The sequence below is a fragment of the Puma concolor genome, chromosome D1 (genome assembly GCF_028749965.1).
Source record: "Puma concolor isolate L17-30 chromosome D1, mPumCon1.1.hap2, whole genome shotgun sequence".
Lineage (NCBI taxonomy): Eukaryota > Metazoa > Chordata > Mammalia > Carnivora > Felidae > Puma > Puma concolor.
This window is the reverse complement of record NC_141676.1, coordinates 2,081,390-2,108,305: the sequence shown is the minus strand read 5'-3', so window position 1 is coordinate 2,108,305 and position 26,916 is coordinate 2,081,390. Positions and strand designations below refer to the sequence as shown.

The 26,916-nt window shown below is 65.2% G+C and overlaps 1 protein-coding gene and 1 long non-coding RNA gene across 5 annotated transcripts in view; both read left to right on the top strand.

The window, feature by feature from the left end:
• OSBPL5 (oxysterol binding protein like 5) overlaps nt 1-26,562 on the top strand; it is a 55,248-nt gene extending 28,686 nt beyond the window's left edge. For all 4 annotated transcript variants that reach the window (XM_086676608.1, XM_086676607.1, XM_086676610.1 and 1 more), the window contains exons 2-22: nt 641-797; nt 2,718-2,800; nt 7,270-7,350; nt 7,620-7,721; nt 8,787-8,990; nt 9,699-9,783; nt 11,628-11,799; nt 12,126-12,321; nt 14,069-14,253; nt 14,881-14,962; nt 17,735-17,833; nt 18,179-18,275; nt 19,176-19,274; nt 20,840-20,937; nt 21,360-21,449; nt 21,537-21,673; nt 22,118-22,303; nt 22,551-22,677; nt 23,751-23,889; nt 24,442-24,544; nt 25,568-26,562. In XM_086676608.1, coding sequence (XP_086532734.1) covers nt 662-797; nt 2,718-2,800; nt 7,270-7,350; nt 7,620-7,721; nt 8,787-8,990; nt 9,699-9,783; nt 11,628-11,799; nt 12,126-12,321; nt 14,069-14,253; nt 14,881-14,962; nt 17,735-17,833; nt 18,179-18,275; nt 19,176-19,274; nt 20,840-20,937; nt 21,360-21,449; nt 21,537-21,673; nt 22,118-22,303; nt 22,551-22,677; nt 23,751-23,889; nt 24,442-24,544; nt 25,568-25,706 — 2,640 coding nt within the window. In that variant the 5' untranslated portion in view covers nt 641-661 and the 3' untranslated portion in view covers nt 25,707-26,562. The remainder of the gene's footprint in view (nt 1-640; nt 798-2,717; nt 2,801-7,269; nt 7,351-7,619; nt 7,722-8,786; nt 8,991-9,698; nt 9,784-11,627; nt 11,800-12,125; nt 12,322-14,068; nt 14,254-14,880; nt 14,963-17,734; nt 17,834-18,178; nt 18,276-19,175; nt 19,275-20,839; nt 20,938-21,359; nt 21,450-21,536; nt 21,674-22,117; nt 22,304-22,550; nt 22,678-23,750; nt 23,890-24,441; nt 24,545-25,567) is intronic.
• On the top strand, nt 2,807-4,175 carry LOC147576307 (uncharacterized). Its single transcript, XR_015240641.1, has 2 exons — nt 2,807-3,122; nt 3,692-4,175. It is a non-coding gene; the product is annotated as an uncharacterized LOC147576307 (long non-coding RNA).
• Nucleotides 26,563-26,916: the final 354 nt, after the last annotated feature.

Sequence of the window (26,916 nt, the reverse complement as noted above, 5' to 3'; positions counted from 1 at the left end):
AGACCCCCAGGAGGAGCCGAGGCGGAGGGAGGAGAGCCAGGGGCAGGGGGTGCAGGAGGCAGGATGTGCAGGCGGGGCCAGCTGCCCCTGGCGCTCTGGGTTGTGGACCGCACAGCCCTTCTCTCTCGGCCGCCTCCCCTGGGTGCGTCAGCGGCCATCTCCCCTCGAATGGCTCCGTCACCGGGGAGGGCGGGTCTGGTGGCCTGGCCTGGCCTGGGTCCATGGCACATCTCAGGTCCACTTGGCTGCAGCCAGGGTCCTGCAGAGCCAAGGGAGTGCTGGCCTGGGGGTGCGGTGTCCCCAGAGCAAGGTGTGGGGCTTGTCTGGGTGGGCGGGGCTTCCCGCGGGGGCGTGGTCTTTCCCACGGGGGCGTGGTCTTCCCCGGGCGACCACTTGCCGGTGGGTCCCGCCCCCCCTCCCCGCCCCCCCCCCTCCCCGCCCCCGCCAGGCCCTCCTCATCCACTCCTGAGACGCCCCAAGTGAGGGCCTGAGTATAAGACGGGGTGACGCCCTCCACTCCCGACTCCGGGAAGTGTCTCCGTGCCTCTAAGACGGGGCGGGTGGGAGGTTGCCCGCCGGCCCCTGGGCTCCCCGGTCTCAGCGTGAGGTGTGACCGCCTCTCTCCTGTCCTTCCTTCCAGAAGCCTCCCAGCGCCCAGGCCATGAAGGAGGAGGCCTTCCTCAGGCGCCGTTTCTCTCTGTGTCCACCTTCCTCCACCCCCCAGAAAACCGACCCCCGGAAGCTCACCCGGAATCTGGTCTTCAGTGGAGAGAATGAGCTCTACCCCCTCGGCCCAGGTCAGTGCCCGCGGCTTCCCGGGTTTTGTCCTGGTCAGCGAGGGCGATTAAGCCCCATCCACCGTGGCGTCATGGGAGGTCAGCAGGGGGCTCCCTCGCCGGGGTTATGGGGCAGCTCGTCCGTGGAGAGGCCGTGTGGTGTGGCGGCCCCAAACCTGCCCTCCTGAGACAGGCCCCCTGAACCCCCGCCCCAGTTCTGGCTGGGCGACCCTGGGCCAGCCTCAGGGCCTCTCTGGGGCTCAGTTTCCTCCTCTGTGAAATGGGGATGTGAGCTCCCAGTTACAAAGGAGTCCTGGGCTCTGGGAGGGAACAGTCCAGACTGGGTGCCCTCAGGCCGCCGGTGGGTGAAGCACTGAGCACGCAGGGGACAGGGTCACCCGTACCTGCTGGTGCTTGCCCGGCCCCAGGTCCCCGCCACCCCAGCTCCTCGTTCCTCTGGGCCCGCCCAGCAGAGCCCAAGCTGAGCACCGTCTGCGTGTCTGTGACTGCTGCCCCAGAGGGCCCGCCTCCCTCCCCATCCTGGGAGACGTCGCCTCCTCGGCCTGCCCGCCCCTCGGCCGCTGCCAGCTTCGGGAGGGAGGAGAGGGACGCCCCAGCTGTTCCGGCCGCAGTGTCCGTCCTGCCCCCACCTGCCACCGGGAGAGCCTCAGGCCAGTAGGCTGTCAGGACATGAGGGGCTTCTGGGGACATCCCACCCAGTCTCACGAGCAGATAGGAACATGCCATGTCAGGTCACACGGGCCAGGGCACAGGACACCTAGGGAAATAAAGCTGACATCTGTTCTCTGCTCCCATGCCCTCTCGGGAGGGGGGGTGGAGGGGGTGGGAAGGACACATCCCAGTTGGTGGCCGGTCTCAGAGGTCTTTGGTCCCCAGAGTGGCCACCCCATGCAGTGTGGGACCCGGCAGGTGAAGACCTTTTCTCAGGAGGGGGGGCAGGTCCTGGGGGCAGGGGTGAGGAGGCAGGTGTGGACGGAGGAGAGGAGCCAGTTCCAGGAGGAGCTCCCTTGAGCTAGGAGGATCCCCCAGCAGGCGTCACCCACACTGGGAGGCGACAGAGGCCAGGGGAGCCCCCCAGGACAGCCCTTGAATCGAGGGGGCCTGGAGGAGAGGGCACCTTGGAGGTGGGGAAAGCCCCGTGCTCACCGCCCAGCCAGGGCCTCGGGTCAGGGCGCAGGGGACTTTGCAGAAGCAGAGGCAGCGAGGCAGCATCCCTGCCGGGGCGGGAAGGCCAGGGCACCTTGAGTGGCCTCTGTCCTAGGGCCTTTGCTGCCCTAGGTGAAGCCGGGCCCCCCAGGACAGAATCACTTCCCCAGGTGGCCATACTGGCTCTTCTGCAGGGCACGGCTCTCGGTCCCCGGCCCCCCGGCCCCCCAGGGGCTCCGGGAGGTGGGTCTGTGGAGCCCCTGCCAGGGCTGGGTCTGGGGACACCTGCGTCCCCGCCCCACCGGGATGGTTCTCCCCCAGCGGCTACCACCTCTGCTCCTCAGCGCAGGGACCCGGCTGCGAGCCCGAGACCAGCCCCTCTTCCTCCTGCCCATAAACCGCAGCCTCGGAAGCCCCGTTCAGGACAGAAGGAGCTAGGCCAGGGCAGCTGTCTCCCCGGGACTGAATCCGGACGCCTCCCCTCTCTCTCCCTCGCCCTCAAGCAAGCAGGAAAACAGGCACCCGCCAGGTCGGGGTGCAGGGACAGTGCCCGGCCACCTCCCTCCCAGAGTCCAGCTCCCAGAAGGTCAGGGAGGGGGGGCAGGCCAGGCGCGCTCCGGGCGCCCTGAACCCACCATGGGCCTCCAAACCCGGACACCGCGTTCCTCCCCTGAAAGCAGGGGCCTGGCCTCACGGTCCTCGAAGGACGGTCCGCGCCCAGGGTCTCGGGCTCCTCCCTGTGCCCAGGTCCTCACTGCAGCTGCTCTCTTGCAGGGAAGGACTTGGAGCCCAATGGCCAGCCGCTGCCGAGGGACGAAGGGCCCCCGACCCCGGGCTCTGCCACCAAGGGGCCACCGGTAAGAGCCTGGCCGTGGGAGGAAGGGGACAGCCCACCGTCCCCAGCCCACGCGGGCCCGGAGGAGTGGCTCTGAACCCCGGCCTGCACGTCTGGGAAGGACGGCTGGGGCGGAGTCACAAACAGTGCCATGGGCTGTGTCATCGAAGCCGCCTTTGTGGCAAAACACGGGCCGGGGAGGCCCGGGGCCGGACCAAGGCTTGGGCTGCTCGGTGGCATTGGGGGACAGGAGATTCTAAGAGGAGTCCGTGGAGTCTTTCTGCTGTAGGCAAACCGCCGAGCCTCCCCTCCCTCTGCCTTTGCCTCGGCGCTCCCTCCACCAGGTACACCCTCCGCAGGGCGAGTTCTGGAAGCCCACGCGCCCACACCCCCCGCGGGCCTCCCAGGCCAGCCTCTCCTGGCCCAGGCACGGCTGTGCCCTTCCAGGCAGAACCTCTGGTCCAGGGCGGGCGCCGAGGCCCGGGCAGTGCGTGGAGGGTGTTAGGCGTACCCTTCTGTCCCCCAGAGGGTCTCAGGCCAGGGTCCCCAGACGTTGACGGGGGTTGGTGGCTCTGGCTTCTTGCCGTGGGGCTGGGGAGCAGTGCAGACAGACAGGCGGTTGGCCCCCTGCCCGACCACCTGCGACCCCGTGTGATCTCGAGTGACTGCCTTGCTCCCCTGGGGCCTCGTGGCCTCATCCAGCAAAGGAGGGCTTGCTGTGGCCCTCGTGGTCTGTCCCTGTGTCTGCCTCGGGTGAAGAAGAAACCAAACCTTTGGTGGGTGCCCCCCACCTGCTGGAGACCGCATGTCCCTTCCCTGGCCCCCAGGGCCGCCAGCTGGGGAGGAGGAGTCAGAGCATAGTTATTTGCTTACTTGTTTGTATTTAATTTAATTTTTTCATTTTTAATTACAGTATAACACGCATAACCCAGATTTACCGCCCTACCCATTTCTAAGCACGCAGCTCCGGGTGGCATTAAGCACGTTCAACTCTGTTGTGCCGCCGTCCCCCATCCGCGACCGGAACTTTCCGTCTTCCGAAACGAAACTTCGTCCCATTAAAACACTACCCCCCCACCCCCTCCCCCAGCCCCAACGCCCACTGTCTGCTTTCTGTCTTTATGGATGTGAGTCCGTGAGGTCCCCGTACGAGTGAAATCCCGCAAGATCTGACCTTCTGTGACCAGCCTGTTTCAATCAGCATCACATCCTCGAGGTCCATCCACGCTGTAGCGGGTGTCAGAACGCCCTTCCTTTTTAAGGCTCAATGCTGTTCCCTGGCAGGGGTGGACCACTTGGGCTATTTATTTTCTCAAGACACAAGTTTATGGCGTAACAACACTGGAAACACAGCTGTGTCTTTCTACGAGCCAATAAAACACAGCCACTGGCAGCAACCCTTGACTTGGTTCAAATTTCAGATCCGGTCTGTTCCGTAACCGTGTCTGAGCGTCTCCCGAGGGGCACGCGCTGCTGGGGTGCTGCGTCGGGCTCACGGAGAGAACGACGTCCTGCTCTCCTGGTGCGTCCGACCTGGCGGGGGGGGGGACAGCGCCAGACGAGACAAGGCCACCCGTAACGTGTCGGCCCCTGGCGGGGGGACCCCAGATGCCGTAGGGCAACCTGGGGCTGCTGTGAGGACGCGGCTTGGGAAAAGATACAAGCTAATACAGATCTTGTCATCTTCCTCGTGGGGCCAAGTCAAACATCCCCAAACCCGCTGTGTTAGGTGCACAACTCAGTGGTGTTTAGTGGGTGCTCGGTGCTGAGTCGTTCCGAAACCTCTCTGTCCCCCCAGACGGAAACCCTTCAGAGCCTTACCTGTTCTGTTGCTGGGCCAGACGGTCGTTCTGGGGTCATGGGGAATTCTAAAGCATTCTGTGTTCAGCTTTTCGGGGAATGCCAAACTGGTTTCCACAGCCCCTGCACCGTTTCACGACCCCACCAGCGACGAGGGAGGGCTCCCCTTGTTCACGTTCTCAGCACGTTTGTACTTTCCGGGTTCTCCTCCATCGTTTTGTGGTGCTCCCGGCGGCTCTGACTTGCGTGTTGCTAATGACTGATGATCCATCCGGGGCTTCTTGACCGACCGGATGTCCCCTTGGAGAAATGCCTGTTCGGGTTCTCTGCCCGCCTTCGAGTTGTGTTGTCTTTGTTGTTGGGTTGTAAGCGCTCTTTATATATGCCAGACCTCAGACTCTGGTCAGATACGTGACTGCAAGTACTTCTGTTCTGCTCCATCTGGCCCACCCCACCCCACCCCTCCCCCGGTCCCCAGGCCCCAGAGCCTGTGTCTCTTCCTCTGTTGCTTAAAGCAAACCCCACTCCTTTGAGTCACATCTGGAGGAGAGCTGGGTGGCAGGATCGTTCATTCATTCACTCATTCATTCATCCAGGATGCTCACCAAACCCCCAGCTGCCGGGGTGGGGTGTGTGCTGGGATGTAACTTCCCTGGCAGGAGTTCTAGACAACAGACAGGACTGCCTGCGTGGCGGTAATTGTAAACGGCGTGGGGCCGGCCAGGGGCAGGTATGTCAGGGTCTGAAGGCAGCAGGGCGGTCAGAGCTGTCTTCCTTCTCGGGAGTGGCTCAGTGGGGCCTGAGGACCCAGCGACAGGGAACAGCATTCCAGGCTGGGGGAACAGCATGTGCTAAGGGGGCTGGGGCACGGTGCGTGAGAGGCCCGGCTCCCCAGGAGGACAACCGGGAACGTCTCTGTAGCTCAGTCCCAGCCCCCAGAGGCTTGTCACCCGCCAAGTCTGACATGCACGCTGTCACCCGAGCTTCAGCTCCGAGACTGGCTCTAGAGGCCGCAGGCACTCCTGTCCTTCCTGCGACTCAGCCCCAGCTCGGCCCTCACGAGCTGTGTGACCCTGGGCAGGCTCGGAGCCTCTCTGTGCCACAGTCTCATCTGCGGGATGTGGACAATGACGATGACCCACGGCTCTCGCAGCTCTGTCACTTGTGGTGGCCTGCGCCTCCTTTCCACCCCCAGGGCCTGAAGCTTCTGAAGCTTCTCAGGGGAGAAGCGGCCACGAACCATATGATTTTCACGTCTCACAAAATAGTATTCTCTGGATGGTTTTTTTTTGGCCACTTAAAAAGTTGAAACCGTTCTGAGCTCACAGGCTGAACAGAAAGGGGGCGGGGGGCGGGATTCGGGCCACAGTTTGCTCCGCCCTCTGCCTCTTAGCCTTTAGTCCTGGCCTTTTCTCCACCCGCAGGGCCTCAGTTTCTCTATCTGTTAAAGGACCGCAGCCCCTTCCAGCCCCAGATCCTGGATTACTGCTCTCAGCCCGTGCAGCGTGTCCAGCGGGCCTGGCAGGCTGTGCCTCGTCCTCGGCTCTGGTCTGGGCTCAGGACAGGGCTTGGGCATTGCCCACCACTCAGCAGCTCCCAGGGCACCAGGAGTGAGAGTCCCCTCTGCACGTGTGCCCCCCCCCCCAGAGGCTGGACACACAGCAGTGGCTAGGGTGGACGCTTCCCGGCACCTCTGAGCTCCTGTCCACCTGCTGTCCTCAGCCTCCCTGACTTGTCCGTCTCTGTACCCTTGGCCCCCACCACTGCCGATAATCTGAACAGAGGGTGTCGGACAGATGTGAGGACAGTACCTTTCTCTGACCTCTCTGGTTCTCTTGGCCTCCAGCCTACCTGGCCACCCCCAGCCCTCTGCAGCCCCAGAATGCACCTGGCTGCCCCCCCCAACCCTCTGTAGCCCCAGAGCTCACCTGGCCACCCCAGCCCTCTGCAGCCCCAGAATGCACCTGGCCACCCCCAGCCCTCTGCAGCCCCAGAATGCACCTGGCCACCCCCCAGCCCTCTGCAGCCTCTGAATGCACCTGGCCACCCCCCCAGCCCTCTGCAGCCCCAGAGTGCACCTGGCCACCCCCCCAGCCCTCTGCAGCCCCAGAGTGCACCTGGCCACCCCCCAGCCCTCTGCAGCCCCCGAATGCACCTGGCCACCCCCCAGCCCTCTGCAGCCCCAGAATGCACCTGGCCACCCCCCAGCCCTCTGCAGCCCCAGAATGCACCTGGCCACCCCCCAGCCCTCTGCAGCCTCCGAATGCACCTGGCCACCCCCCCAGCCCTCTGCAGCCCCAGAGTGCACCTGGCCACCCCCCAGCCCTCTGCAGCCCCCGAATGCACCTGGCCACCCCCCAGCCCTCTGCAGCCCCAGAATGCACCTGGCCACCCCCCAGCCCTCTGCAGCCCCAGAATGCACCTGGCCACCCCCCAGCCCTCTGCAGCCCCCGAGTGCACCTGGCCACCCCCCAGCCCTCTGCAGCCCCAGAATGCACCTGGCCACCCCCCAGCCCTCTGCAGCCCCAGAATGCACCTGGCCACCCCCCAGCCCTCTGCAGCCCCAGAATGCACCTGGCCACCCCCCAGCCCTCTGCAGCCCCAGAGTGCACCTGGCCACCCCCCAGCCCTCTGCAGCCCCAGAGTGCACACTGATGCTCCATCTCTCCCCAACTTGAATCTCTTTTGCAGGTAGAATACAGGCTATACAATGGGTCCGACAAGGAATGTGTGTCCCCAACAGCCAAGGTCACCAAGAAGGAAGCTCTCAAGGTGGGCACGGGCCCAGGAAGTGGGGACACAAGTGTGTCATTTGTCAGGTGGGTGGGCCAGTGAGGTCACCACGGCCCGGCCTGCCAGCGGGAGGGGGCGGGCTGTGCTCTGGCCACCTCCCCACCCCCACGTCTCCCCCCCCCCCCCCCCCCCGCCCCAGACTGGACAGCGGGAGCCCCGGGGGGCCGGCGGGCTGGCAGGAGGAGCGGGGGCGGGGGCCAGCTCAGGGCCTTCTCCCTTGACCCGCCCACTGGGTTCCCTGGGCCCAGGCGCAGAAGGAGAACTACCGGCAGGAGAAGAAACGCGCCACGAAGCAGCTGTTCAGCGCCCTGACGGACCCCAGCGTGGTCATCATGGCCGACAGCCTGAAGGTAGGCCAGACGGGCGGGCACGTTGTCCCAGTCTCAGGCCTTCCCAGGGGACATTGCAGAGTCACCCAGGAGGCAGTTGGGCATGTTTGTTGCTGTGAGTCTGGATCAGTGTCCCGTGGGGGCCCCAGCAAAGGACCACAGGCTGGGGGCTTAAACACAGGAATGCGTTCTCCCCCAGTTCCGGGGGCTGGCCCCTGAAATCCGGTGTGGACCGGGCCGCCCCGCCCCCTAGTGGGGCATCCTTCCTGCTCCCCAGCTTCTGGGGGCCTCCAGGCAGCCCTGGGCTGTGGCTTGCTGATTCCAGCCTCTGCCTGTCTTCACGTGGCCCCTCCTGTGTCCGTGTGTCTGTGTCCAAACGTCATTGAATCAGGGCTCACCCGGCTCCAATGTGGCCTCATGTTCACCCGCTGAAATCTGCAGAGACCCTGTGTCCAGTTGAGGTGGCGGGGGGGGGGCTCCTGGCCTGTGGATGGGGGTCCCAGGATGCCACGAAGGCCCGTGCCAGGGTGCGGGGGAGGGGAGGCCGTATCACAGCTTCACGGGTTGGGCTTAGAGTCTGTGTTTCGACGGGGGGGATGGTGGTTCTCTCAGCTCCTGGGACTTCTTTTTGCCCCCCCTAAGGTGGTGGGAAAGCTGCTGAACCCCGGGGTTGCCACCAAGGACCCCCGAGACAGGTGTACCAGCACCTGGTCACCTGCCTAGGACTTGGGCCGGCATGGGCTCCTTTTGGCCCCCCATAAAATAAAAAATCAGGCGCTACAGTGAAATACTTCTCTGGAGTGAGAAAAGAACTGACCAACTCCAAAATTTACAAAGGTGACAATCACAATAGTCCATCGGCTGCTGGGTCCTCCGGGGCGGGGGGAGGGGCTCCGATCTGGCCTTGAACCTCACCCGGAAACCTGCTCCTGGCTGCAGTGCCTCATTTCTCTGGATTCACTGTAATTTCTGAGCTCCTTGTCAAAGCCCGAGGACCTCGCCCACCGCCCAGCTCCGCCCCCAAGCTGTCCGGGTGCCCCCGGGGCGCCGCCCTCCCCCCCCCCACAGCCGTGCCCCTCCCCACAGATCCGCGGGACGCTGAAGAGCTGGACCAAGCTGTGGTGCGTGCTGAAGCCTGGCGTGCTGCTCATCTACAAGACGCCCAAGGTGGGCCAGTGGGTGGGCACCGTCCTGTTGCACTGCTGCGAGCTCATCGAGCGGCCCTCCAAGAAAGACGGCTTCTGCTTCAAGCTATTCCACCCGCTGGACCAGTCCGTCTGGGCCGTGAAGGTACCTCCGGGGGGGCCCCAGGGCTCAGGGAGGGGGGGTCGGACCCCGGGAGGAGCGAGGCCCCGCAGGCAGGCCGAGTAAGAGACGGGCGCCGAGGGGCGGCCAGGAGCCTAATCTCAACTGCTCTGTGGGCCCATCGCCACCCGGCCCCCACCCGGCCGTGGGTTAGGTCTCTCGGCGGCCGGGGACCAGATGCGGCCCGGGCGGAGCACACGGCGATGCGCAGAGGCTGAGGAATCGGGCCGTGTGAGCCGCTCCTAGCCCAGCCCTCCCTGCTGTACCTTCCTAACCGGGAGGCTGCCCGTCAGGTTGCCAGATAAAATCCAGAATGTCCAGGTACGGCAGGATTTCAGACGAACACCCAAATGGTTTTTTTAGTGTAGGTATGTCCCAGAGATTGCAGGGGGTATACTTCTGCTGTAAAAAGTTACTCATCGTTTCGCTGAACGGGCACCCCGAACGTGCGCGTGCCGATTACGGCCACCCGAAGACGGAGAGAACTCCAGAGCCGCAGGAGAGCCCGGGACCGAGCCGCGGGCTCGTTCTCCTCTCGCTGCCTGCTGCGTCCGCGTGGCTGGGGGTCTGGCCCCACCTGGGGGTCCTCAGGCCGCGTGTGTCTCAGTGCGCGTCTGCGTGACTCCTCGTGACCCGCATCTCCGCCCGTGCCTGCGTGTCCCCTCGGCTGACGCCGGCTCTCTGTCTCTCCAGGGCCCCAAAGGCGAGAGTGTGGGCTCCATCACACAGCCCCTCCCCAGCAGCTACCTGATCTTCAGGGCCGCCTCAGAGTCCGATGGTGAGTCCCCCGCTGCCCTGTGGGTCTCCCTGGTGGGGCCCCGCCTGGAGTGGGCGCCCCGGGGGCATCGCAGACCAGGTGCACGCGGCCCCTGTCCAGACCCTCCCGCTGCCGCCCAAGCAGGACGCAGGCAGATGTCACGGGACAAGCCTGGGCTTGGGCCAGGCAGGCCTGCCATCCACTAGTTACCTCTCGGAGCCTCAGTTTCCCCAGGCCAAAACATGAATACTGGCCGGCCACCCAGTTGTAATGACTACCCAGTGACCTTATTTAAAGCAACCAGATGGCAGCTGCTGAGCGCCACGCACATGCCAGTCCCCGTCGAATCAGCAGGTTCTACTGTTTTCACCTCCGTTGACATACGAGGAAACTGAGGCACGGGCACACTGTCCCCAAGGAAGCCCTGAGGTCTGGAGAGCCATCTAGTTTCCCGGGCTCCCGAGTGCGGCGCGCGTTGTTGGAGCGCCCTCTAGTGGCGGCTCTGGGGAAATGCAGCTGCCCCTCTTTCAAGCCCTCGGGGCCCAGAGCGGTGGGGGGGCGGGGCTGGTGGACGTTGTCCCGTCCACACCCCAGGAGGGACCCCCCCCCACCCCGTGTTCGTGGAGCCCGTGGTCTCAGGGGAAGGAGAGCAGCCCACTGTCAGACAAGGCAGATCGGACTAAAGTGTGAGCTGGGTCCCAGATGGGTGGGGGGGCCGTGAGCAGGGAGGGACGGTGTCCACATCCCCTGTGCGTATGAGGGTGGGCTTTCTGGAGGACGAGGAGGGGGCCCGGGAATGGGCCTCAAAGGATGCGTAGCATTCGGGGTGTCTGGTCCTTTGTGGCAACGACGAGGCGAGCCCCGAGCTCAGCAGGCCTCGGTGTCCCCACTCTTTCCTGCGGGGGCTGCTCCCGTGACCCCCACCTCTGCCCCCAGGGCTGGGCGCTCGGGCTCCCATCAAGCCTGCAGTGAAACCCCGTAGGACCCCGGGTGCCCCTGTGAGAACCAGGGGCCACCGTCCCTGCAAACCCTCGCCTCCCGGTCCCAGGCCCAGGATGCCCCCCAAAGGATTCTGTGGGTTTCAAAGTTAGGGAATGAGAGTCACGCTCTCCGAAAGGCCGCACTTTGAAGGCCCAGACTAGGGAGGTATCGTCACTGTCCTTAATCCCACGCCTCGAACCCCTGAAGCTTCTCTCGGAATAACGCTTGATCACATGATGTGCGGGCATAGACGCCCTCGTGAGTGGAAAGGCCGCTGTTAGTAATCCCACCAGGACACCGGGGGTCACCGTGGCGGACAGGCGTCCCCACAGCTGTGAGCGCCGCCTGGGACATGCGAGCAGTGCTGGTCTCACCCGCTGGCAGCCTCCGCCAGGAAGGCAGCAGGGATGGGGGGCGGGTGGATCGGGCCGGCTCTGCCTCAGGGCCACCCTCCCTCCAGGACGCCCTTGGCTGCCTGCCACGTTCAGCAGCCCCCTCCCCAGCCTGCCGCCCACTGTCCTGGCCTGTGCCGTGGGCCACCAGGAGCCCCGGGGCCCCTGAGGCGCACCCCTGCCCCCCAGGCCTGGGGCAGGCGGCTGTTGTCAGGCAGGGCCCCGTGTGCAGAAGCTGCAGGTGCCTGGGTCTTGCTCAGGTGTGACCTTGAGGGAGGGAAGGGCGTCTTCCTTGCCCCAGGCTCCTGTCTCCCCCAGTCAGGCGGGGGCTGGCCGCCAGGCCCCGTCCTTGTTCACGTCTGCCACCCGCACTCGCCCACGTGCACCTGCGTGGCGGGGGCACCTGGGAAGGCTCTCCAGGGGGGTGGGGGACGCACAGGGGAGGGGCCCTTCCCGGGCTCGCAGTGGGCTCACCCCCCCTCCCCCCCGCAGGCCGCTGCTGGCTCGACGCCCTAGAGCTGGCTCTGCGCTGTTCCAGCCTCCTGCGACTCAGCTCGTGCAAGCAGGGCCGTGACGGGGAGCCCGGGTCCTCGCCGGATGCGTCGCCCCCCTCGCTCTGCGGGCTGCCCCCCTCGGCCACCATCCACGACCAAGACCTGTGCCCGTGAGCAGGGGTGCGGTGGGCAGGGGTCGAGCCCGGGTCTCCGGCCTGCTGGGGACCCCAGGACCCTGGCTGTCACCGGGACTCACATACGGGTCTCCTTGTACGTGGGGCGGGGGGCAGGCACCATGGAGGTCTGGCCACCAGACCCCGAGGTCAGGAGGCAGCCTCCTTCACCCAGACTGGGCCCGGGGGCCTCAGTTTCTTCACGTGCACACTGGGTTAGACCCGAGGATGTGGGTGCAGTGCTGGCAGTGAGCCGTGCCCTGGGTGGGGGCGCCCAGGCCGCACCCCTGACCTGGGACCCCCGGCACGCCCCTCCCTTCCAGGCTGAATGGCTCCTCCCTGGAGAACGACGCTTTCTCGGACAAGTCGGAGAGGGAGAACGCAGAGGAGTCGGACAACGAGGCCCAGGACCACAGCGGAAAGACGAACGAGAGCAGGAGTGTCCAGTCGGAGACCCTGGAGGGCCTGGCGCCCGGGGGGACCACGTATGTGGAGCAGGTCCACGAGGAGTTTGGGGAGGTGAGAGCCCTCCCCACCTGGGCGGCCGGTGTCGCCCCGTCCCCCGCCTCCCCGGAAAAGACAGAGGCCTCGGTGCCCGGCTGGCCCCTGGACAGGAGATTGTAGTGCCCGGGGTGGGAGTGCTGGGGGACCAGACCAGACCAGGGTGGTGTCCACAACTCAGAGAGAGCCAGGGGGCCGTGAGGACTCTGCTGAGGGTTTGGGAAGACCCTGGGGGGGTTAGGTGGGGGCCCGCCGAGGTCCAGCGAGGCCTTTAGAAAGCCAAGGAGTGGGGGTAGAAACCCGGAGCCACTAGGGAGGAGCCTCTGTCGGGAGGCTGACAAGGGCGCCTTGGTCCCGGGCAGCCCTGGAGGAGGGCCAAGGGGCGGGGCTCAAGACACATCGGAGGAGTTCGGGCAGGTCCCAGCCCGATGGCGACGCACCTGCGAGGCCGGGTAGGGTCAGGGCCGTGACACTGGGGGAGATGCACGTGAGGGCCCTGGGGCCGAGAGCGGGCAGCCCGAGGGACCCTTCAGCACAGACGAGGCTGGGCTCCACAGAGGGACCTGGGAGACCTGGCAGGGGCCCCAGGACAGGTGTGCTAGCACAGAGAGGCAAAGCAGCTTGTGTAAGGCGGCCCAGCAGGGTGGAGACAGATACCGATCCTGCCTCCCTCGGGGTGGCTGCCTTCGGGCCACAGACACACACAGCCCTGAGTTCACGGCCCGCCTGTGCTGTGCGAGCTCAGCTGTGTGAACTCGGGTAAGTCGCCTGTCCCCTCTGTAACGTGGGGACGACCGCAGTGCCAGTGCCCAGGGGCCACTGCGAGGAGTAAGTCTGGGAAGAAGGGGTGCAGGGGCCACCTGGGTCCAAATCCAGCTCAGGGCCTCATCGGGGCTCAGAGGGGTAGGCAGTTGAGGGGACCCCCCCCCACACACACACACACCAGCTGAGTCCAGATCCACCCGAGGCCAGAGGCATCAAAGGCTGAAGACGGTGGGGTCCCCGGGGAGAGATGATGGGCTAGACTTCCGCCCGGTCTTTGTGGGACTCCCCCGTGTCCCGGCTGTACTGCCCCGTCCTATGAGCGCCCCACGGAGCTGGCCATGCCTCCGTGACCCTCTGAGACTCTGCCTGCCTCAGGGTTTGCTGGTCGGCGTGGACGGCGAGGTGCAGCCACCCGACCCCGCTGCCCAGACCCAGAGGGACAAAGCCCTGAGCCCCCACAGCTCTGTCTCCTTGAGTGTGTTACTGGGAAGGACAGGCGGGGGCCAGGGCGGTCCCCACCCGGCAGTGTGACCCTGGACCCTTATTTCTAAAGGAAGCGCAGGCCCAGAGCACCCCCCGCACCCATGTCTCCAGGCCACTGGGAAGATTGAATGGGCTGGGGTGGGGTCTCCCCGTACCCACCGCGCCTCCTGGCACCACTGGGTTTCAGCAGCCAGGATGGGCGGGCTCTACCCCGCGCACAAGAGTCGGGGGTCGCCCAGACCGAGGGGAGGGCCCAGGTCGGCCAGGCTGGCAAGGAGTGGAGGCAGACAGCAGCCAGCCTGGGCCAGCACGTGCCCCTCTGGGTTGGGGTCGCCGGAGAGAACGGGCCAGACCGGGCGAGACAGGCCGGCTGGGCTGCCGGGGGCCAGACCAAGGAAGCGCACGTCCCCCGCCCAGAGCCGGCCACCCCTGTCCTGCCCCCCGTCCCCGCTCCCCCGGGAGGCATGGACCGGGGGCCTGACCGCAGCCTCCCCCCCCCACCCTCCACCATCGGCAGCTGGGCCAGGCCTCCCAGGTGGAGACTGTGTCCGAGGAGAACAAAAGTCTGATGTGGCTTCTGCTGAGGCAGCTGCGGCCGGGCATGGACCTGTCCCGCGTGGTGCTGCCCACCTTCGTGTTAGAGCCCCGCTCCTTCCTGGACAAGCTCTCAGACTATTACTTTCACGCCGACCTGCTGTCCAGGTGAGCGAGCAGGGGGCGCCCCTCCTACCCGTGCGCACCCGGAGAGCCCAGCCTCCCTCAGCCCCCGGCCCCTTCATGGATGTTTCTGGAGGGGCCCCGGGGTCCGCGGCTGAGCTCAGCCTCGTAGCGGGCCCCGTGTCCAAGACCGGCCCCAGGAGGAGCAGGTCGAGAGGGAGGAGGGGGGCAGGCTGCCCGTCAGGTCAGGGCCGGAGCCATCAAAGGTGAGCGTGGGGCCAGCCCCGAGCACCTTCTGTGTGTCCCGAGCTCTGGGCGTTGGTGCCCTCAAGCCGAACCCTGCAGGCTGTGGAGGCTGGGAAGAGGGAGGCTCGGGAGCTGGGCGAGGGCGGGAGTACCCCGGAGGGCTTCCTGGAAGCAGAGGCGCCCTGCCAGCCCTCGAGCCAGCAGCACCCTGTCTGCCCCAGCATTGCGGTCACCCCGGCACTTTCCAGTTCGGTGGAGAACCGGATTCCTTGTTGGAGGGCGGGCAGCTTCCCTGCTTCGGGGCTGGGCGGGACGGGAGGGGCCCGGTGGCCCGTGTCCAGCCAAGTGGATGGAAGGTGGACAGGGCAAGAGGGTGGCCTGGGGGATCCCGGCCTGGACTGAGGGGCCTCTCCCGTCCTGGCACAGGGCCGCCCTGGAGGAGGACGCCTACAGCCGCATCAAGCTTGTACTGCGGTGGTACCTGTCAGGCTTCTACAAGAAACCCAAGGTCAGGGCCCCGGCGGGGAGGGCGGGCCCAGTGGAGGGGTGGGGCTGTGGGCCCCCTGCTCTCACTGCAACCCCAGCAGCCCTGTGCTCATCAGAGCCCGAGTTTGGGTTCTCAGAAAGGTTTCCATGACTCCCAAGATGCATCACGAAAAGCAGGTCCCAGGGGTTCCTTGAGGTGCAGGGGCGACAGCCCTTTTCCCAGCACCGCTGTGTGTGGCCACTGTGTCTCTCAGACCCGGAGGGTCCCGCTTGGGCCCTTCAGGGGATTCCGTGGGACACGGGCGTGACCGTGTGGTTCTGGTTCTGCTCCTCCACTGCGCCCAAGGGGAAACTGGGGCTCAGCGGAGGGGAGGGACGGCCCCAGAGTCACACAGCAGATCCAAGGTCTCTTAACTGCCTCGGGGCCCTCGGCAGGGCGGGGTGCGCGCCCACGTGGCGGCCCTGGGTGGGGCGCTGCTGAGGCAGAGAAGGAGCGTCCGTCTGGGAGGCTGGCCGGGGCAGACGGGGCGCCGCAGGGGTGGCTCCGGGCCCGATCCAGGCAGCTCGGCAGAGAGGAGCGGACAGGAGGCTGCGGACGGGGCTCGGACGGGCGGGGCAGGCGTCCTCTGAGGGCATTTTATCGCTTGTGGAGCGATTGCCTCCGAGGGCAATAAATTGCCCTCCGGTCTCCGGGGGGAAGTGCATGCGTGCACACACACACGCACATGCACACACATACAGGCACACACGTATAGGCACGCGCGTGCACACATGCATGCACATGTGTACACACTCACATGCATACAGGCACACACTGACATACACACATGTGCACACACACACAAGTACAGGCACACACATGTGCGTGCGTGCACACATTCCTATGCACATACAGACACACGTGCATGCACACACGCACACGTGCACATGCTCACATGCACATGTACATGTACACACACACAGGCACCCACATGTGCACGCACACACACATGCACACAAATACAGGCACACACGCACACACGTATAGGCACGCAGGTGCACACATTCACACACATACAGGCACACACTGACACGCACACACGTGCATACACACACAAGTACAGGCACATATGCACGCACGTGCGTGCACACATTCCTATGTACACACAGACACACGTGCGTGCACACACGCACACGTGCACATGCTCACATGCACGTACACGTACACACATACAGGCACACACTGACACGCACGCACGTGCACACACACATAGTCACATGCACAAGTACAAGCACACATGCACACACATGCACACCCGCACACACGTATAGGCACGCGCGTGCACACAGGCACATACACGTGCACACACACACAGGCACACACTGACGTGCACACACACACGCACAAGTACAGGCACACACGCACACGTGCGTGCGCGCACACATTCCTATGCACATACAGACACACGTGCATGCACACACGCACACGTGCACATGCTCACATGCACATGTACATGTACACACACACAGGCACCCACATGTGCACGCACACACACATGCACACAAATACAGGCACACACGCACACACGTATAGGCACGCAGGTGCACACATTCACACACATACAGGCACACACTGACACGCACACACGTGCATACACACACAAGTACAGGCACATATGCACGCACGTGCGTGCACACATTCCTATGTACACACAGACACACGTGCGTGCACACACGCACACGTGCACATGCTCACATGCACGTACACGTACACACATACAGGCACACACTGACACGCACGCACGTGCACACACACATAGTCACATGCACAAGTACAAGCACACATGCACACACATGCACACCCGCACACACGTATAGGCACGCGCGTGCACACAGGCACATACACGTGCACACACACACAGGCACACACTGACGTGCACACACACACGCACAAGTACAGGCACACACGCACACGTGCGTGCGCGCACACATTCCTATGCGCACACACATGTGCACACACATGGACACATGTAAGGCACGCACATGTGCGTGTGCACACACATACATGTACACACACGTACGGGCACCCACACGCACACGTGTGCACGCACACACATACTCATAGGCACACACGTAAGGCACACATGTGCACACACACATGGACAGACATAAGGCACACATGCACACACTCACAGGCACACACGTACAGGCACTCTCACACATGTGCACACGCACACTCACATACATACAGGCACACACACGTGCGTGCGCACAGAGGTCTGCTGGATGGCGTGAAGGGGTGGCCAGCTGCTGCCGATCCGATGAGGGGGTCCGAGACCCGGAAGGAGGGCTGTCCTGAGCGGGAACTTGTTCCCTGCTGCAGCGGGGACGAACCTGGGCCGTTTGCGGGAGCAGAAAGGTGGCGAGCGGAGTTGGGGAGTGGGGCGCAGGGCTGGGGGCTTGGGGTCCTACTGAAAAGGTCAATAGAAGCCACTGGGGGCTTCGAACAGGCTGTGCGCTGGTTTCACCCAAAGTCCAGGGAAAGTGTGACCTGCTCAGGGTCTCCGGTCCCCCTCGGAGCCGGGAACCGGACAGGACACCTCATAGGCTGCCCCCCCAGAACGTAAACCACGGGCAAAGCGTGTTCTCCCCAAAGCAGAAGTGGGGCGCTGCCCCCAGTGCTGGTGGCCAGGCAGGCCGTCCCTTGTAGGGATGGGGGTGGGCAGTGGGCAGCCCCCCAGGTTGTCCCTGCGTCCACACCCCGTCCTGCTTGGGCCCAGTTCCTCACGTGCGCCTCTCGGTCATTTGCCCGCAGGGGATCAAGAAGCCGTACAACCCCGTCCTGGGGGAGACCTTCCGCTGCCGCTGGTTCCACCCCCACACCAGCAGCCACACCTTCTACATCGCGGAGCAGGTAAGGCCCGGCCGCTCCCAGGCGGCACGCCGGGCCCGTGGTGGGCACTCCGACCCCAGCGCACGTTCTTGGCGGCCCCCCGGCCGCCGTCGGGATCCTCCCGGGAGCTGCAGTCGGGGACAGGCCCCGGGACAGCAGAAGGTGCTTCCTCGGGAGGGGACGGCACACCCTGACCCCCCCGGGCGCTCTGCACCGACGTGGGGTCCCCTCCGCTTCCCTGGGCAGCGGGACTGAGAGCCGGGAATGGCCAGGAGGGATGCGGTGGGGCAGGGGACGGGGGCTTCTCGTCAGGAAGCCGGGCTCTGCCCTCCCCGGGGAGGACTGTCCTCTGTCCTCTGCCCGCAGGTGTCCCACCACCCGCCCGTGTCCGCCTTCCATGTCAGTAACAGGAAGGACGGCTTCTGCATCAGCGGCAACATCACAGCCAAGTCCCGGTTTTACGGTGAGGGGGCTCCCCTGGGCTGTCCCAGCTGGGGGATGATAGGATGCGGAGGTCCCCAAGACCGCACGGGGTGGCCGGCTTTGTCTCCCTCCCCACGTCTCCGGGTCAGGGACCACGTGGGTGGTGAAGAGCTCGGGACCCGGAGAGAGGCAGGGTCTGTGCAGAGCCCGGCCGCCCCTCAGCCGCAGGGAGGGCACGTCCTGCGGGGACGCTGTGAGGGTCATGGGCAAGGACCTGCGCCAACAGGTGCCGTCTAGAGCTGGGCTGTCCGGTGCGGCACCCCTAGGCACGTGTGGCTCTTTAAATTGATCAAAATGAAGTTTTAAGAGCAGCTCCTCAGTTGCCCTGCACTTGCTCTGTGGCCCCACGTGGCTCATGGCTTCTGTCTCCCCGAAATCCGAACAGAGTAGGGACGCCTGGGTGGCTAAGTCAGTGAAGCATCTGACTCTTGACTTGGGCTCGGGTCATGACGTCACGGTTCGTGAGCTCGAGCCCCACGTTGGGCTCTGTGCTGGCTCTCCCTCTCTCTCTCTCTCTCAAAATAAATAAATAAACATTAAAAAAAAAAAAAAAAAAAAAAAAAAAAACCCCAAGCAGGGGGTTGGGCTAGTTTGCAAACGTTTGCAGCCTACGCCCTGAAAATCCCCCCTTCGGTAACTGAAATCAACCTTAACGTGTGGCATCCTGGGTGGGCCTTTTCCAGAATCTGAGTCACAGAGAGGTTCAGTGACCCACAGGGTTAGTGAGAGGCCTGGCTGCCCCACAGTCACACAGCTGGAGGGACAGGGGCCTCTTTCCACCTGCTGGAAGGGAGCTCAGACCCTGTGACTTAGGGGGCGGGCCCCCGGGGTCCTGAGGGTCCGTCTCCACTCACCGGTTCCCCCGGCCGCATCTCCGCAGGGAACTCCCTGTCGGCTCTGCTGGACGGCAAGGCCACGCTCACGTTCCTGAACCGTGCGGAGGATTACACCCTCACCATGCCCTACGCCCACTGCAAAGGTGAGGGGCTCCCTTTGCCCAGGGCAGCAGCGCCCAGGCCGGCTCCCTCAGTGCGGACGCCCTGGTCCTTACTGGTCGGTTGAAGGTGCACTCGACTCTTCAGTGACTTCCTACCTGGGTGTGGGACTCCTCTTGGAAGACGTCTTCGGGCCCTAACACCCCGCTTCCTTCCCGGTTGGCCCCACGGGAGCGTGACGCTTCCTGGCATAGACCACGAGGCAGGCATTTCTGCAGGAAGCCAAGCTTCCTGCCAGTAGGAAACGGTGTTTCGGTATCACAGCTGCAAGCCAGACCTGCCTCTTAGGAGTGCTTTGTCATTGTCTCTAGGACTTTCCAGTAACTAAACAGTAGCTAATCTTGTTTTTTTTTTTTTAAGATGAAAATACATCACGAGTTTACGTGTTTCCAATCCAGATCCCAGACGTCAGACTTTTATTTAGTCCTGGGGACCGGGCACCTGCAACGTCTTCCTCCCTCTTGCCACAAAGCCCCTTTATAAGTGACACCACCGCGGTCACCTTTCCTCTCCCACACCACGCACACCGGTCAGAATGACACTGACCACCCAGCCCGATAGCATGACGGCCAGAAGCGCTCTGTGCTTTCTCTGTGGTGATTGTTCTTATCTTGGCCTGTCTCCCTGGGGTCTGTAAAGTCCCGGGGACTGATCCCCCTGCAGGATCACACTACCAGAAAAATTCCCACTTGGTTTTAGTTTCATTTTCCTTTGGCAAATGTCATATTTTAAGTGCTTGTGGAAATGCAGTGTTTATCTGGTTTCAAAGTCTAAACCACAGGTGTAGTCAGAGGAGGCTGGTGTCTGTCTCGGGACGCTGTCCCCACCAGCGGAGAGGGGACCACCCCCACCCCCCCCCCCCGCTCTGCAGCACCCCACCCCACTTGGTGCAGGGCCATCCTGGGCAGCACGCAGGTGTGCCCGTGGGATTTGGGGGTTTCCCAGCCCTTTTCTGTTCCAAGTGGCTCGTCTCTTTTTTTTTTCTTCCACGTTATCCCACACGCCCAGGTGTTTTACAACCGACACAACACAGCTCTTGTCTTTAGTTAGAGTAAGTCTCCCGTATGGCCAGAAACGGAAGATTCATCCATTCCTAGGTTAATTAAAAAATACGTTTGTTACTTTAAATAAATATGCCGGGCCAATCCCGGGCGCAGCCATGAGCCGGGAGGATGTAGGAACTCACGTCGGGGCCCAAACTGCAGAGCAAATGATAGATGGCGATGAGCGTCTCGTGGGGGCCCTGGGAGCCTGGAAAGGGGGGATCCTGGAGGAAGGCACCCAGCAAAGGGCAGGACATTCCCTGGACAGAGCAACTCTTGGGAGCACAAGCCCTGGGGGCAGAGGGTCACCGAGGAGCCAGGTGTGGTCGGGGTAACGCTCCCCCTGGCCGACTCCTCTCCATCCCAGAGACTCTGCCCCCAGGGGCCCCTGTCCTCTCCCCCACCCTGCCCCTTCTCTCCGTCCTGGGGTCCGACACCGGCCTCCTCGGGGTCAGCGTGGCTGGGTCGGGGCGACGAGGCAGGACCGAGCAGGGACTGTGTTTCAGGAATCCTGTATGGCACCATGACCATGGAGCTGGGAGGCAGAGTGACCATCGAGTGTGAGAAGAACAACTTGCAAGTTGAGCTGGAATTCAAGCTTAAGGTAGCACTGGCCGCCACACCCCCAGCCACCTCAGGGCAGGGAGGAGCCCTCTGGTGCCCCGGGGTTTCTGGAGCAGATGCCCACGGGAGGAGGGAGCTGCCCTTGGCATCTCTGTGGCACAGCCAGGGCCAGGAGAGAGGAGGGGGTTCCCGCAGGCCGCACGGTGGGGCCGGCACAGGCCCAGACCCCTTCCCCTCCATGGGGCGCACACCGTGGGGGCATCCTCGAGCTGAAGCTGAGGCTTGGGGTGAGCGTGGCCGCCCCCAGCTTTGGGTCGCATCCTAGCCTCCCACGTCCCGGGGGCGGGGAGCCTGCACCCTCATGAGGAAGGGGCCTCCTCCTCCCCCGGCCCGCGGAGGGGCACAAGGGTCCAGGGGAGGCCACCGACCCCTCAGGAGCACTGTCGCGGGGTGTCCCCGCAGCCTTTCTTCGGGGGCAGCACCAGCATCAACCAGATCTCGGGGAAGATCACGTCCGGAGAGGAGGTCCTGGCCCATCTCACCGGTCACTGGGTAAGAGGCTGGCGCAGGCAGGCCCCCGGAGCACGGGCACAGCCATGGGGCCAGTGCCTCTGACCTTGCCCGGGCCGTCTGGGGCAGGACAGAGAAGTGTTTATCAAGGAGGAGGGCCGAGGAAGCACCGAGCTCTTCTGGAACCCGAGTGGGGAGGTCCGGGGGCAGAGGCTGAAGCGGCACACGGTGCTATTTGAGGAGCAGACCGAGCTGGAGTCGGAGAGGTGAGGCCTGCCGGCGGCCGCGGGACCCGGGACCCCAGCCCGCGGTGGCTGGGCAGGCGGCTGTCCTCCCGGTCGGCAGGGCTACGGTGCTTTGAGCTTGTCCCAGGATGTCGCTGGCAGGGAGGGTGGACCAGAGCCGACCTCTCGTGACCGATGACGTGTCCCGCTGGGGCAATTGCCGGGGGGAGGGACGGAGGGCTTGGGGATCCGTCACTGCCCGCAGGTGACCAGCAGCTCCACAGGGAGGACCCTGCGGGCGAGAGGTGTGAGCTCAGAGTAGGAAAGAACCATCTCATTGTGCGTAGTAAACAGCACCCTAGGAGAGAGAGTGAGCTGCCTGTCGCCGGAGGCAACCAAGTGGAGGTTGCTCTAAGCCTCCCCTCCGGTGCCAAGTGGGCGGGACAGCCCAGGGCCCCCGGCTCAGAGCGAGTGCCCTGCTCGCAGGCTCTGGCAGCACGTCACCAGGGCCATCGGCGAGGGCGACCAGCACAAGGCCACACGGGAGAAGTTTTTGCTGGAGGAGGCACAGCGGCAGCGGGCTCGCGAGCGCCAGCAGAACCTCACGCCCTGGAAACCGCAGCTGTTCCGCCTGGACCCCGCCACCCAGGAGTGGCGCTACCTGCACGAGGAGTGAGTGCCGGGGGGGCCCCGGGGCCACTGCTCCACACGGGGCCCCGGCTGCCCTGGAGGGGCAGGGATGGGGGCGGGAGGGTCCTCCCGGGGCTCCGCGGCCGCCCCCTCCCGTGGGCCCTGCACACAGGCCTAGGCAGTAGTCCCCCTCTGGGGGCTGAGCTGGGGGGCTGAGGCTGGGCCGGGACGGGTCCCCTCGCCCCAGGGGCCACTGCCTCTGCCAACGGAGACCCTCCGGACCCTCCAGCCACAGCCCCTGGGATCCCCTGAAGGACATCAGCCAGTTTGAGCAAGACGGGGTCTTGCACACCGTACAGCGGGGGACCACGGCCCACCGGACCGCCTTCCTGGGCAGCCCGGGGCCCAGGCACCAGGTCAGCTCCCCCAGGGTCCCCACCCGGGGTCGACCTCAGCGGCGGGAGGGGACCGTCAGGCGGTGGGTGTGGCGGCCGCCCCCCACCCTCACTCTTACCTGCCCGCCCCTCCCCCTCCGGTATCCCCCCCCCACCTACACTCGCCCCCTCCCAGCAGGGCCTCCTCTGCGCCCCCCATCCCCTGCCCTGCCCCGCCCAGCACGGCACCCGAAACGCCTGGGTTCGCAGGAGGCTGGGTTCACGGGGCAGCCAGATGTGCAGGGCGCGGTGCCGGGGGCTGCTGGCTCCTGGCCCGCTGCTCCCCGGAGGTGCCCTCTGTGAGGCTGACAGCCGATGGGGAAACTGAGGCTCCGGGCAGCCTGGGGGCCCGGTCAGGTAGGGGAAGGAGCGGCCTGCCGAGGGAGAGCAGGGAGAGAAGGCGGGGGGCTCCAGGAGGCGAGCAAGAGGTCTGCTGAGAGAAACCCCAGGGCGCAGCCCGTGAGGGAAGCCTGCGGTGTCCTCCACGGGTGCCACCCACCCCACGCGTCACAGAGTCTGTGAGAACAGAACGGCATCTGCTGGGCCAGCGTGCTCGCAGCTGGAGGCCGGCAGCCACACGGGCAGGACAGGCAGGGTGGCCCCAGTCTCCCCAGCAGGCAGGGGCCACGTCTCTCGCCGTCCACATGACACCCCTGACTCGCCCCTCAGCCCTGACTCGGACGGGCAGCCCCAGCCACCTCCACCTGGATGCCCCCCGGGCCCCACCCCCCCACCCTCTCCGCAGCCCCTCCGGCCGGCCACGCCTCGGCCGCCCCTGTACTCTGGGGAAGCGTTGGGGGTCAGCCAATCCTGGAGGTCCCTCTGGACGCGTCTCCCCGTGCCGGGGGATCCCCAGCTGTCAGCTCACGCAGTGAGACGGGACCAGCGGCCACGGCCGCTCCTTCTAGAGCCGTCCCGGCATAACCGTGCCGCCGTGTCCGCGGGCCGGCACATCCCCGGCAGGGCCCCTGGGGCTCAGCCGGAGCACGAGGCCAGCGGGGGGTGTGGGTGGGCACAGGCGGGCCCCCAGCGGCAGTGGCTCTGCCTCTTTCTAGGGGCCCGGCCCACACCGGCGGCTCCGCAAGGCCAGCGACCAGCCGTCCGGCCACAGCCAGGTCACGGAGAGCAGCTCCACGCCCGAGTCCTGCCCAGAGCTCTCCGACGAAGAGGAGGAGGACGGTGACTTCATCCCCGGTGAGCCCTCCTGAGCTGGGTGGGAGGGGTCAGAGAAGGTACAGGGTCCAGGTACAGGGTCCACCTCAACCCTCCTCCCAGGGGCCCTCACACGCCTCCCTGAGCCCGGGGGCGGACGAGGGGCGTGGAGGGCAGCGGTCCCCAACCCTGTACTCTGGGCGGGGGGGGGGGGGGGGGGGGGAGGGGGGTGGCTCCCGTGGCTGGCAGGGGCAGCGTGGGGGGCGGGGCTGGGCAGTGTCTGTCCGCATGTGACCCTCCGGTTCTGCCCCTGTGTCTCTCCGACTTTGTCCCTGCCTCTGTGGAGGTTGGGCTGTGCCTCAGCCGTTTCTCTGTCCCAGGGCTTGTCAGAGGCCAGCTGAGCTTGGCCGGGGGTGGGGGTTGTGGGGGGACCCTCGCCGCCCGTGCTTCTAATCCTCGAGGGGTTAGCCTCACCCGAGAGGTGCGGCGTGGCCCTGGGGCCCCCTTGCTGGCTCCCGGGACACGCAACTCACCTTAGATTCCCCCTCCATCCCCTGTCCCCTGGGTCCCCTGACGTGCGGCCGGCCACCCCAGGCAGCGAGAGCCCGTGCCCTCGGTGTGGGAAGGAGGCTCGGCGGCTGCAGGCGCTGCACGAGGCCGTGCTGTCCATCCAGGAGGCCCAGCAGGAGCTGCACAGGTAGGCTCGCTCCCAGGGTCCCCGCCTGGAGAGCGCCAGGGGCTCTGGAATCCGGAATGTCGCTCCGGTGCCAGAACCCTGAAGATTGGCCGGGGGTCTGGTGTCATGAGGACAGGATGAAGGAGCTCTGGGCGGTGTGGGGGCTGCAGGGGGTCCCTCTGAACAGGATGAGCTGGCGATGCTCAGGGGGCCCCTAGCTCTGTGCTAAAAACATGAATAGCAGGATGCCTGACATAGGGTGTAGGCTTGGAGGAGCCTGGGTGTTGAGTCAGTGTGAGTCAGAAGGCACTGCCCTTGGTTGGGGTGGGGGGGGGAGGGGAGCATGGCGCCGGCCTGGAAGCAGAAAGGAAGCCGTGGGAGCAGCCGCCTGGCCCCACACAGGAGGCTGGCTATGAGGCACGTAGCCAGAGAATAGCCAGAAGTTTCCAGGCACACGATGATAATCCGAGGCCAGGGTGGGGGTCGCTGTCCTGGGGCGGCCGTGACGCCGTGCATAGACGGGGCTCGCACCACAGGATGCACTGTCCCCCCTGCCGTCCTGGAGGCCGGAGCCCGAGGTCCAGGTGTGGGCGGGGCCGGGTCCCCCCGAGGCCCCTCTCCTGTGTGTGGACGGCCGTCCTCTCCCTGTGTCCTCGCGGGGCTGTCCCTCCGTGCGTGTCTGTGTCCCGATCCCCTCTTCTTACAAGGACCCCGGTCACACGGGATCAGGGCCCACCCTGGTGACCCCGTGTTACCTTAATTACCTTTTGAAAAAATCCGTCTCCAAAAAGAGTCACCTCTGAGGTGCTGGGCGTCAGGCTCCAACGTATGGCTTTGGGGGAGGGGGAGACGGCTCAGGCCGACAGCGGGATGGGAAAGGGGGTACAAGAGCCCCCCCCTGCCCCAGCCGTGACCCCTCCCTCCCTGGAATGTGTGCCTGCCGCCTCCACCCTGCCCTGGGACCCCTGTGTTGACCAGCCGTCCGCTGAGGGGAGGGGAGGCCCCCCTGTCTGGGCCCTGGCTCAGCCTCCACCCCATTTGCAGGCACCTCTCGGCCATGCTGAGCTCCACGGCGAGGGCCAGGCAGGTGCCGGCCCCAGGCCTCCTACAGAGCCCGCGCTCCTGGTTCCTGCTCTGCGTGTTCATGGCGTGTCAGCTGCTCATTAACTACGTCCTCAAATAGGAGCCCCTTGGGGACAACGTGGGCATCGCCCGCAGAACTGGGCCGGCCCCAGCCCTCCCTCCCAGGCACCTAGCACTTTAAGCCAGCCCGGGGGAGGCAGACAGACCCACAAGCGCGGCCACTGTGGCTGGAGGGGCCCGTGGCGGCAGGAGGACCGCAGGAAGGACCTGGGGGGCCATCCGGGCTCCTCCAGGGGAGGTGCTGACCTTTCCCGTGGGGCCCTCCACCCAGGGCCGGCCTTAACGCTACCGCCAAATGCAGCTTTCGTGTCCCCCCCCCCCGCCCCCGCTCACCTGGCCTGCTGGTTCCCCGTCCGGCGCCCACTCGCCCTGCGAGAGTGACGGAGGCGGGGGACAGGGCGCCCGCCCAGGCTCTGCACGGTCACTCCCCAGGAGGGGTGAATGGGAAGTTTGTGTGGAGCCACCTGGAACCACCAGGGGTCCCGGGGCCTCCCTCGTCCTGCCGCACAGTCCCTTCCTTCCTGAGCCCCGACCCGCGCTGCCCGAGGCGCACAGAGGGGCCTCCAGTGGACTCCCGGGCAGGCCGGAGCCACTCTGGAGACAGCGTTTGGATTTCATTCTGTTTGCTGTTTGGACGGGACCCCACCACACCCGCCAGTGGAGCCCCCCCCCCCCGCCCCCGCCACCTCCCGCAGCCTGGGCGAGCCACGGGGGGGACACCTGACCACAGGTGTGCACAGGTGTGCACGTGTGGGCTGTGGCGCACGGGCGGCTCCGCTGGCCCCGCATCCCCCGGGTCGGGGAAGCCCAAATTCGCCACTTTGCTCAGACTGCTGCACGGTCTTCCTGTTTTACACTTTTTTAATAAACGCGGTATTTTAGGCAGGCTGCAGGCAGCGTCTGGCATCCCGCCTCCGTTCCTCCGTCAGGTGCCGCCGTGGGCGTGTGCGTGTGCACGTGTGTGTGAGCACCTGCGCGTAGAGGTACACACAGAGCCTTAAACTACGTTGTGGCCATGCCGTCGGCACGGATGGTCTCGTTTTCTGGTTTTGGTCTGCAGGCTCTTGTCCCCGCACCTCCCGCCCAGGTTTGGGGGCGAGTCTACGCCCCTTATCTTGAAGTAAACACATCCACGTTCCGTGCTGTCTTCTTGGGGAACTTCTGGAAAGATGGGGGAGCCTTCCCAAGGAGAGACTTGGTGCCCACAGGGGCTGCCTGGGGCTGGAGGTGCCCAGGGAGGGCCCGAGGCC